Below are 12,959 nucleotides of genomic sequence, written 5' to 3'. Positions count from 1 at the left end.
ATATTTTCTGGTAGTATATATTGCATCAATGAAGGTTTTATGTGGAAGTATATTTTTTTTTCTTTCTTTCTTTCTAATGGGGCTGCGATAGAGGCCCTGCCTTTTACAGACCTAGTGCGAGCCCCCGGCATAGCAACCACTCTTTCACGTGGCACCACTTTCGATCTGATGCCATTGCCACGCGAATTTTGACGTCCAGTTTCCCCACTAGATGGAGGCACCTGGGCTCTATTTAATGCGAAACAGCACTACGAGTTTAACTTTGTCATGAGATTCTCCATGCCAAACGAGTATTCGAAGGGGATAATAATCATACGACATCATAATCATACGACATGGATGCTTACTGCATCTTAAAAATCCACCGACTGGAGCCAGGACCGAACCTGCGCCTTTGAACGTAAGAGAACAGCTTCTAACCACTACACCGCTTTGTCGGTTTACAGTATATCTTATTTCAAAGAAGTTCTTATATATATATATATATATATATATATATATATATATATATATATATATATATATATATATATATATATAAGATAGGCTATACATTTTCTTTTTTTAACTATATAAATACTCGTTCGAATCCGTATTTAATCAACACGTTTTGCATACAACAAAATCATAGCAAAATTGAGATTTTAGACTTTTCTTTATTTTTCTGTATATTATGAGAAAAAATGCAGCACATGCCCCCTTCCCCATCCCCTATATTTAATCCAAAAGCTGTCCTTCAAGTTTCGAGAAACAACGTTTCCAAAATAAGATTTCTAAACTGGGTTATTTTTTCTGAAATCTCAGTGATTTGCTTCTTTGTCACACAAGTTAGAATAACTATTGTTGGTGCAAATATAACTTGGAAGCGTGCGAAGAGGTGTATTTGGTTCTCTATAGCCTTCTCAAAGCTTCTAAATTAGCTTTTCCCCAAATATAATTTGTATTATTGGAAGCAGATATTTTTATAAAACGATTTGGCATTACTTTGTCAATGGGGTATTTTTGACTCAATATTTTCTCATCTAACACATTTTAAAACTCTAAAAAATTTTACTTGTAAAACATTGAATAAACGGTAAAAGTTCTCATGTTGGTTTGTATGAGGATATGCATTCCAGTGTAATGCAACCCAAATTCAAAATAACAGAATATCAGAACTGTTTGAACAAAACCTGTCCCTAAGTCGGAAAAATGAACGCATGCAAATTAAAAAGAGTAAAACACGTTATTCATGAATGGGTAAATCATTTTAAACAACTTTTCCGACATTATTTTAACAACTTATGGATCATTAACACATTGGAAAATTATACTAATTTTTTATATGTGTCAAAAAATTAGAATGATCTATTCATTCAATGTGTATTTTAAAAAGTAGCAAAAATATTTGCATACCTGTTAACCGACAGTTTGTCACAAGTATGGAGCTTGGTGCCCGAATAATTTTACGCCCTTTTAAAAGTCTTTTATTGTTAAAAATGGGTCGTCAAGGTGATAAATAGGAGAAAAAACGAAGTTACATATTGTATTATTGCTTAAAGCTAGAAAAACACTATCCAACTCAATTCAAATTAAACGTTTTACAATCTATGGTATGTAAGATTTTAGAGCAATATAGAAGGACTAACCAACTAAAAAGTAACCAAAGTAAATGAGATAGAAAAATTGTAACAAGTGGCAGAGAAGAACCCAAATGAAAGTAAATCGTCCAAAATAATCGTTGAAAAATGCTTCTTACGTCCACAAGTGTTGGAAAGAATGTATAGTTATCTTGTCCACGCTAACTACACTTGGACGGTTGCGTAAATTGCAGTCTCAATCGCGGATCTACGAAGTAAAGCAGATGATAAACATGAAGCAGAAACGTGCATGACTCTCCTGGAGCAAAGAGATGCTCATACAGGGGGGCCACAAGGTTGGAAAAGTATTATATCCAGTAAGGATTTTTTTTTTTAAATATCTGTGAAGAAAAAAAGGTGTTCAGGTTTGGCGTTTAAAAAGTAAAGCGTCTGAGAAATCTTGTGTAAGACGTTCTTTCCAATTTGACGTATCCTTTTTGACTTGTGGGTGCATGAGGGCCGCTGGGATTGGGAATTGTATTTATCTTAAAATGAAACAATGCGTAACTTCCGCTGTTTATCAATAATACTGCATGATACTTCATCTGAGGCACAGCAGTTACACATTTAGTGACACATTTTATCTTTCAGTAAGATTCTACTCCGTGTCATGTTTCTAAATCGACGCATAGATTTATACAGAAAGAAGAATTTCGGTATTAAACTGGTCAAGCAACTCTACCAATCTCAATACGATCAAGGACTTGTGGTACCGTCAAATCTAAAGACAGCGGTTCAAGACTTGGTGCCCGCCAACAAAATTCAGCTCGTTTCCGCATTGAAGAAAGTATGGAAACAGTGTCAGAGAGAAACGATTAATGTAAACAGGTGGTAGAATGCTTGTGTGAAAGGATTAAAGCACGAAATCCAGCAAAAAATGACGAATTCTAGTATTGATATTGTTTTTTTTAAGTGTTTTTTCCCCCTTTGATTTGAATATTCTAATTTTTTTACTCAATGTAAATCTTCATCACTATAAACTTTCGGATTATTCCGTCTAAGATTATTCTTAGTTGAGCATATTTGAAATGAAATGCACACTTTAAGGTCTAAGAAAGGTAGCACGTTCAGTTAAATTCCTAATTTGCACTCATATTTGATTCGATTTTTTTTTTCCAAAATGTGAACAGTATTCTATTCTTTTGAATTTGGGTTGTAGTATCCACATAAAGTCAACGGAAATGGAAGTTAATCGACTTGCACCGCTAAATTATTTGTGACAGTAGATGGATGTGGGGCAAAGTAAAACAATTAACAAAACTTACCTTTTTAAATTTAAGAAAATGGAAACTTGCTTTGAAAGTAACCTTACACAAAGAAAGAAAATCAATTTTAAAATAAAACTCGCTTTGAAATACTATTTTTTGTTTTTGGAAGAAAATTTTTATCTTCAAAAAGGAAAGTAATAATTATTTCACATTTGTTGGCTCTTTTTAAGTTGGTTGATCCTATTAGTTTTAATGGCACAAGAGCCTTAATACGCTATACTGCGCCAAACGATAGATTTGAAGATGTAAGAGAGTGGGGGGGGGGAAACAAAAGGTGAAAAATTACTTGAACTATAAAGGACACAAAACTTCAGGAATTCAGAAGAAGATTTTCGAAAGAAACAAGAAGGAAGGTCTGAATTTTTAAAAAGAAACCGAAATAACAAACTGTTAAAGAATTTTGAAAAGGCTATACATAAGATTTCTCCCTTTATTTATTTTAAATGAGATTCAGGTAAAAGAAGAAAAGCAAATCAAGTAAAAAATTAAGTTTCTTGAAGTTTCACCTGTATTCCTGCGCGCTTTATAATATAATTTAAATGTTATGCAAACGAATCGTAAAATTCATGATACGTGATTAAATTATTAAGTGTGTGTGTGTGTGTGTGTAAAAGGTTAAGGGGGAGTTAAAAATTACTAAATCACAAAAATGAAGTTAGCCTGAAAATGAGTTAAAAGTTTTTCTTTTATGATGATTTGTATAACTAGAATGTCCTTTATGGTCTTAGAAAATGAAAATTTGTTTCTCAAAATCTTAGTGGTTTCTACTTCTGAATAAAGTATTAAAAGTTTCGAAAGATGGTGATTACATACCGATTTTGAAATAATAATAATAATCATAATAATAATAATAATAATAATAATAATAGACTTTTAGCGCTCTTTAACTCCCAGGTAGAGATACATTCATTATTTCCGATTCTAAGAAACAAAAAAATATTATCAGCTCTATGATGATTTGATGAGATAAGGAACAGCATAAATAATTGAATTAAGAACATTTCGTTCTATTCTTTTCACTAAAATGAAAATCAAACTACCAGTTCTACAACTACCAGTTCATATTCATTTCTTTACTTTTCAGCATATTTTGCTGTAGGTTTCATTAAAATTCTCATTTCTATTTCGAGAACAAAAAGGGGGATTTCCCTAGCAAGAATTTGAACGTTTTTTAATTTTTTTGTTTAAATTGTCGGTAAATGAAAAACATATCAAAAGAAAAATAATACGAAAAACACACATTTTTTCTCCTCTCCGTTGCTTAGGCAAAACGAGCGAAATAGTTTATAGATGGCAGCGCACATTTTTGGATAATTCAGTTCATTAGAACTTCGGTTTAAAGGTAATGAGCTTTTGCTTTATATTTTCTTTTTTTTTTTATTCAGGGATATAAAATTTTAATAAGTTCTGGAAGTCCAACGATTTAAAGATAAAGTCAAAATAAAAATATTTTGCAATATTACACCGCTTTTTAAATATTATCAGGTTACTGCTAAGAGTTAACTAAATATTTCGTTATTTTAAAAAACAATTGGGGCAAAGTCATTAATTGTTCCCAACCACTTATTATTTTAACGTTACAATATGTACTAGTCCTGTGATTTTTAAAAATAAGGTTCTGCAATTGCAATAAGTATATAACTAATATGATATCAAATAACGTTTATGAAAAATGGCTGAAATTGGCAATTACCTTTTAGTAATCTGACGATGTACCATAGTGAGGCATTAGGAACTTGATCGGTAAGGCGTCAGACTCGTAATTGAAAGGTCCCAGCCTCGATGCCAAGCGGTCAAAGAATCTCCATGTTCGTTAATGGTGACTGGGGCACGTTAAATATGTCGAGGTTACAAGGTTCTAAAAGTGAATCAATACCTCTGGGGGTGCTGGGCGGCTGGGCCAGGTATTGCTACGCTTCCGGATCAAAGAATAGGAGCTGTCTTCAGGGCCCGATCCAACCGGTTAAACCACAAAGTAGTGGTAAATACTTGGGACCCTGGTGTGTGATGGTTTAATGATGTACCATAGTACAATACTGATTTCTTTTATATATTTTTTCGCTTATAAGAAGACTATATGAGCTGCTAGTGTTATAGAGCTGATATATCAAACAGTCCGTAAGGAACTTTCGAAGTACATGTTCCACTTTGTTATTAACAATATGAAAAATTCCGGTCTAGTTATTGAACGGTTTTAACTTGACATTGTTATTTTAATGGTTTCTGAATTGCGCTTAATTGATTTTTACATTGAAAGCTGTGAAACCAACGTATCTAATTTTTAAAATAAATTTATTACCACGAATGTTACACAATTTCACTTCTATCATAACAGTATTCTAGTTTTCGTCATGAGAGTAAAAATGTGTTTTCTGCAACGAAAAAATAAATAAATAAATAATCAGTTTTTACAGTGTCCTGAAGTGGGAAAAGAAATTATTGTTTTTATTAGTGGAAATTGCTGATGGAAAATAATTTTACTAGACATTTTCTTTCAAGCTCGATAACTGAAGTTTATACTGTTTTTCATGGTTCATCTTTTATTAGAAGCAAATTGGCCATTTGAGCACTTACGAAAATGTTTTTTTAGGCTTTTTAACTTAATAATAACGACATAAAGATAATGACATCATGTAGCTAGATAATTGAAGAGACTTATACAGACTGTGCTGATGCTTTTATGGTGCTCTAAGTTAACTTCGAAAAAGTTACGAAACCTTAGTTTAGCCGCTTTTGTCGTTCTTTTAATAATTTAATCAATTTTGTGCTTCTAGATAAAATTATGTATATATTTGCTAAATGACTAATATCAAAACAATAATCGATGCTAATTTTCTAAATAAAATGCAAATTATGGACATATAGTCTTTATAGAATGCATTGTCACGTGAAAAATTTGAATGACGATTTTAAAATGCAAAGAGAATTCAGGTTGAAAAGATCTTGTAGGTAAGATAAAGTTAAGAGCGAAGAAAAGGGGTAGATTAGCAATTGGCATTTTTTTTTCTTCTCACCTTGGTGAAAACATAAAAATAACGTTTACGTCGTCACTTGTTTGCTCCTCATTTTATATTCTAATGGACTTTCTTTTCTTAACTACATGATATAAGAGGAATATTTTACCTTAAATGGAGCTTTTAATGTAGTTCCTTTTGCATTTTGATGTCCTTGTGTGACATCAAGTCACACGAGGCCATCAAATAAATGATGTGTGATATCGACAAATAAGTTTTCAAGTAGCTTTTACGAAATATGGCAGCAAATGCTATGATATACTATGCCCATATAATTGCAGGATGTCACCAACTAAGAAATTTGTTGTTTCCAATAGCAATAAATTCAGTATATGAGACTTTCAGAGCGAAAGTGGATCAAGCCGTTCATGTACTTGATCCACTTAACTGTAACCGTCTCATACAGCCAAGGAAAAAGTATAAGGACAAGTTGAAAATGGGTGTTATGTATGAAAGTAATCGTCAACTGTGCAAAACAAAATCAAACATAATTTGATACTTGTGAATAGGAAACATTAGAAATCAGTTAGTATGTAATTAAATTAAAATATAATTGTTCAATCACAAATTAAGACAAATGTATTAGGTGAAACATGGAAAAAAATTATAAAGACATCAACAAATATGTCCCGAAAAAAAATAGTGTTGGACAAAATCACTTTTTTTTTTCAATCACCCTTCATCAATCGTCCAGTCGTTGACTCAGAAAATTCAGTTAAAGCTTATTTTAAAATGTTATTACATACCAATTCAATGGATGACGTCTGTTCGTCGTAATTTGCATATTGGATCCCATCGTTAGACACTTTTCTAGTTAAAATGCCACACCGATTCTCTATGGGGTTTATATAAAGACTTCTTGCTAGCCAGTTCAGAATTTTCACTGGATTGGCCTCAAACCATAAATGTGATCCTCAAGACACGGCAACTTGCATTGTCTTGGTGTAACAAATAATCAACCCTGTGATAAGGGGTGCTACAGGTAATAAATTTTCAGCTAGTATATCAACATATGATTCTGAATTCAAGAGATCTCTGATAGACACAATTGGTGGTGCTCCATTAGCTGCAAAACCTGCCCAGACTCGTCCCAAAGCAGCATCCGAATTGTCATTTGGACAAAAAGGTTTCGTTTCGCAAATCATGCCATTAATGGTTAAAATCATCTGGTCCGTGCAAATAAAAGTTTTTGCCATCAGAAAATATGGCATGTTTCTATTGAGATCTAACAGAAAAGTGTTTCTTAGCGAATTGCTTCTTTTGAACCTTTGTAAATTGTTAATGTGATCGTAGTTTAGCATATGTAACATATAGGAATTCCTTTGCAAAACATTACGCCCTGTTCGGGTAGTGCAAGGTACATTCATTTAACTTTTAATTCGAGTGATAGAAATGTGTTTTTTGAAGCAATATCCATGAACAATTGCTCGTTTCTGGCGCTTAGTAAGAGTGAGAAGCTTGCCTGTACGCTTTTTCTTTGCCATTCTCTTTTGAATTCTTCAAAAAATTATAAATTACTATTTTAGATGTTTTCCCTGCTCGCAATTTCACATGAACTAATTCTACATTTTTTGATAGCATTAATTTGTCACATTTCGCATTTAGAGAGTTGTGTGCTGTTCGGCCTGATAAAGATCGAGATAACAATTTTACTGCATAACAGTTTTGGGTTATTGTAAATAATCATATGATTCGACAAAATATGCAAATTTTTGTTCTCGGTCTCAAAATAAATGTGTGTCCTTATAATTTTTTCCAAGTGGCAAACTAGTAAAACTTAAAAAAGTCATGCAATTTAATAATTTCCAAAACATTTTAAGCGAAATTTAATTTGTTTGAAAATGCTTTGTTTCATGTATTTTTATCACAAAAATATTTGCATACTTTTCCAACCAAGTGGAGCCTAGAATTTTAAAGTGGCGCGACTTTTTGCTTATCCTTATAATTTTTTCCTCGGCTGTATAACGAATATACGGCTATTCTACACTCTAGTCCAGGAGCTCCCAAAGTACATATGTGCTACAGGAAGAAGTGAAGGTGTCTCGAAGTGGCGGCGGTGCCAATGTATAAACGTACATACACATACTAAAAATATATTGTGGTGCCGTGAGAAAAATCTAATTTTACAAAGGCTGCTGCAAATCAGACAATTTTCTTGGTCAACACTTGTCCTAGTGCATATGTCCATTGTTTGAAAATTATTTTTTTAGTTACAAAGGAACCAGACGAGGTGTGATCAGATCAAATCTGTAGTTCCAGTGATTATGCAGCTATAAAATACTAGTTTTTAGCTTCAATATTGCCATGATAAAATTATGAGATACATTTTTTTTTCTAAATACAGTATTGGACGAAATTTTTGAAAATGAATTCTCAATTTTTTTAACGAAAAAATATTGCTTCTCATCCCGAATATAATTTGACAACTTTTTTTTTTTTTTTTTTTACAGGAACTGCTTAGTTAAAAATTTACCAAGATGACTCAAGACATGACATCCACGAACTGCATTCTGGATTTGATGCAAAGGTTTCGAGGTTCAAGAAAACTTGTTCTTCTAATCGTTGCTATTGCACTGCTCTTGGACAACATGCTTCTCAGCTCTGTAGGCAAGTTTCACTTATTTTCCTTTATCTGGCGGAGAATAATAATGTCTTCTTTCAGAGATTTTTGATGTGTGATGCGTGTCACTATTGGTATCTGCCGCAGTCCAGACGCATTAACGGGATTTCTTTTCAAAATTCGAAGCATCCACCACGTGCAGTGCGGATCGCGGGTAGACGCAGGGCTGCGGAGTTGAAGTTGGAGTGATTTTGGGGTAAAGGGAGTCTGAGTCGAATGTTTAAAATTTCAGGTGTCGGAATTGGAGTCGGCTATTTTCCCTCAAATTCCACAATTCTGTCAATGCTTGCAGAACCGGGGTGGGATTAAGACTGATTTTGAGGTGGGTCTGAGTCGGAGCCGAAGCCATTTTCCCTTAATTTCCGCAGCCCTAGTCAGACAGGCATCAAAAGTAAAAATTATAAAGTTTGGTGAACTCAGGGATTGAGAGAAATACGCCTTCCAGTTCTATTGCCGATTGCTATTTTTTACGATGTCATAAAAAACTCTTAAACCTGTGAAGTACATGTATCATGGTGAAAACTGCATACTCATTCGACAATTTGTAGCTTTTGTATGAACCTTTAAAATGCATGAAGGATTTTTCAGATACTCTGTACAACCCCACCCATTTCCTCTTAATCTTATGAAATATTATTTTCTTTGCTTTACTTTTCATATTTTGACACACATTTCTCTTTACGCTTCATTATCTCGATTTTATTCGTGTATCAGCAAATGTGTTTACATTTCTTGATGTTGGTATCATTATATATCTTTCCAAATAACAATCACTTTTTTTTTTGTATTTGCATTCATTTCAACTATCAGCTGTTTAATTTTTTATTGTAGCTACTTATCTTAACATTTAATTATTTCCATGCACCACCCCAATTTTTTCTAGAGCAGGGGCAAGCTGCGACTTTCCACATCTAATTGTTTTTTACTAGTCTAGAGGCTACTTATGATTTTCGATGAGTAATTTTGACATCCTTTAGAATCGATTGCTTTAACGACTCTTCATTGTAGTTTATGAGTCGCATGTTTTATAGGTACAACAGCTTACTGGACTAATTAAAAGTATAATAAAAGTTTTTAATCAGAAAAATGAATTCTAGTTGCACTCTTTTTGTAATTTTTTTTTTTTTTTTTGCTTTTAAAATGGGCTTAAGTTAAATTTTATTATTAATTTAAATTTACTTCTTGAAGCTCTTACTATCTTTGAATATGAAATTATGCTTCTCATATACGGTACTTAATGAACTTAAACAGAATAATGCTATCATGCACGCACGTGATACCTACTTTTTCGTTATTAGCTTCTGTTACTTGGAATATACTAATACGTAGATGTTATCATACAAAGAAAAACTTGTAATGAATTCTGTTGCATTTTGAATTTATGATGTGCAGAAAAATGGAGAACTCTCATTGGCCACGTGAGAATTCATGTATTCGGATATTTGCTACTTCATCGATTAGTTTTTTATGATAAATTTTAAGTTAGACCATTTGTTTAATTTTTTTGAGTAAAAGGGGGGTGGGGTTGGCTATGAATATAAACAATAGAAAATGTTGTTGTGCAGCAATAATAATGTAGAAGAAAATCCCGAAGTTGGGTGAAACTGCACAAGCATTCTACGTCAACAGCAGCATCACCGAATTGCCGCATTTAAAACCTGTGTTTTCACTGATATTCCAAGACATCGTCTCAGATCTGAAAATTTACATGAATATTTATTTTTTTTTTTTTAAATTCATTAAAAACGTTATGGAGCTTGAAACTTCAATCTACTTAACAAAAAATTCTTAGTTGCGAAGACAGTTGTATATATCTTTCTGTGGAAATTAACTAAAAAGCATTCCATGAAAATCTCTTAAGATTGCACTTATAAGACATCATTCATTTTGAATTTCCCTTTTCAAAAAATATCTATCTTAACAAGAAATACTAGTGTTCTCATACTGACGTTATCAAAAAGATATGAGCATTACAAATATTTCAAATAGAAGTGAATTCGTTAAATACGCTAAGTTGAACATTGTACCCTCATATGAACGAAATGCAAAATTACAAATATCCCAGGTGAACTTATTTCGAGTGGGAATGGTAATCTTCTTCTAGCAATTGCCGGAAGTGAACCGAATATGACGGATCACCTGTAGATGTCATATCTATTACCGATGGAGGATCGATGTCGAGTCTTGTGTTCGAATCGGAACGGCTCGGCGGAAAATCCGAGTTTCGATAATTTGTGGAATAAGTGGAATATTGGTGAATTATACATGACCCAGGAAAATCTTTGGTAGGAATTACCAATATCGTGAAGACTGCAAAGCATTTCAGAAGATGTAATCAAAAGTTGTTCAGTCAAAGAAAAAAATCGAATACTTAGCATGGACATGGCACTTCTTCGATACGTTCATGTATGTTTTCATCCAGAGCATTTTGTTTGACTCAATTATTTGAAAATGAATTTTCTAGATCAGTTCCACAGATGGATGGGAGAATGACGTTTCTATATTGTGGATTGATAACAAAAGATAAGTGAGGTCAAACGTTAATTGTCCTAAGGGGTAACTATCTCATGTATGAATGTGTAAATTGAACGGATTTACAGAAAATTGTGGATATTTGTGTAGGAGTTACTAAGAGTCGCTAAACACGTTTTTTGCAAATTTGAACATTTATAACGGTTTTTACCTTACAAAAGTAAATAGAGTAAGTTGAGCAAAATAAATACCGTTGTTTAATTTATTTTTACTTTTTAACACAAAGGTATGTACTCATTTGTGGCCGTACACCTCGCAGTTCATTTATTTTGATCTTTTTCAAAAAGGGTTACTCGATCTCTTGTATCTAACAAAAAACTGGTTTGAAAATTATAGCGGATAGGAAGGGGGACAGTTTATACATATCGTGAGTCTATTGCACGCTTGAATTAAAACGCTTTCTTGTTGTTAGTAGAATTTGGTGCAATTACAAAAGAGGGTACAATAGCAAATTATTACACTCTTTAGCCCCCCCTCCCCCCCAGACAGGGCCGCGCCAAGCCTGATTGGCGCCGTCGTGCAATTGTCTAATGAACGCCTTTATGCACTAGCGTCCGACGAGAATATATTTAACTCCTGGAATGAGGTTTTGTGGACGAATATGACGTGGAAAAAATACGTTTGGCTTTAATTCATTAAAAAACAATGTGTAAAATGTGTCTTTAATTTTGGCTTACTGTGTATGTTTTTACTTCATATCTCGAAGTCATTTCGAGTTTGTAGCTTTTCTGATGTGCTAATGCGTTTTGGAAAAAGAAAAATGTCAAATACTAAAGTTAACGCCTCTCTAAAGATCTCTCTAACCTCTATTTGATGAATAATTAAACATTTTATGAGTGTTAAAAACCTGACAACAGGGTCTCATTATGTTCATTATGTTCAACATTATGTTTCTAAATTGAAGTATAGAGGATATTCCACCTTAAAATCTGAAACTGAAATCCCTTTTCCGATAAAACCAATAATTCTAAAATACGAAAACATTAAAAAGGCATTGGCTATGTCAATAGCTCTTTTAATACGCAAATAATTAAAATAAAAGGGCAAGGGGGGGTGGAATCGAGTAATTATGGTCAAGTCGTTACTTTTTGCAACTAAAAAGTTACCCAAAATTGATGTATACAATACACAAATATTACTCATAAGCAAAATATGCAAATGGGCTTACAGTATTTTTTTATGTATGATAACATGACATAGTCGAAATACCACGAACAATAGTTAGCAATCAAAATACAACATAGTCACATCAAGAACCAAAATGGGGAATCGAAATTTTCTTGCGCCTCATATGCTCAGCCTTGTGGACTATATACCGAACTAGCATTCACGGCTCCACATAAGGAAGAAAATTGCTAATATAAGCAATAATTAGCATCACGTTGTTTTCAGTGTGAAAGATTGCTCTTTTGAATAGAATATTTAGGCATATCAAGACAATACTTTTTCCTTTTAGATAGGTAGCGAGAGGACTGCTTGTTTCAATAAGCAGTGTAATTTCACCGCCACTATTTGATATAATCAGGGCCCAATGGACGCACGGTCCGGCAGGTCTATGGACCAGGGCACCACAGTTTTAGAGATGACAAAATAGGGTAAATTTCTTCGATTTTTTGTAAACTTCCACATGAAAAAGTATGCCGATTTTCTTGTGAGAGGCACCAAATTTTGCCCGGGCTTGGCATTACTTTGGCTTGATCGGACCCTATATTTAATAAAAAGTTCAGTTTTATTTTTTTGTTAGGAAAGATTCTCCCCATTTGGAGCAATTTTGATTGGTAGAGCTCGGCGCCTTTTTGACTCTAGCGCCGTCGTGCTCCGCACGACCTTGCACAATTGGGGACGGCGCAGCCCTGCCCCCAGGCTACCCCTTTAGTCTACCCAAGGTCCCTATAACTAGAGAACC

General features: G+C 33.4%; 1 protein-coding gene across 1 annotated transcript in view; it reads left to right on the top strand.

The window, feature by feature from the left end:
* The first annotated feature begins 8,378 nt into the window (after nucleotides 1-8,378).
* LOC129226144 (synaptic vesicular amine transporter-like) overlaps nucleotides 8,379-12,959 on the top strand; it is a 78,553-nt gene continuing 73,972 nt past the window's right edge. Inside the window, exon 1 of the mRNA XM_054860744.1 lies at nucleotides 8,379-8,508. Coding sequence (XP_054716719.1) covers nucleotides 8,379-8,508 — 130 coding nt within the window. The remainder of the gene's footprint in view (nucleotides 8,509-12,959) is intronic.

This window comes from Uloborus diversus, chromosome 7 (assembly GCF_026930045.1).
Source record: "Uloborus diversus isolate 005 chromosome 7, Udiv.v.3.1, whole genome shotgun sequence".
Classification (NCBI taxonomy): Eukaryota; Metazoa; Arthropoda; class Arachnida; order Araneae; family Uloboridae; genus Uloborus; species Uloborus diversus.
This window is presented reverse-complemented; position numbering and strand designations above follow the sequence as displayed.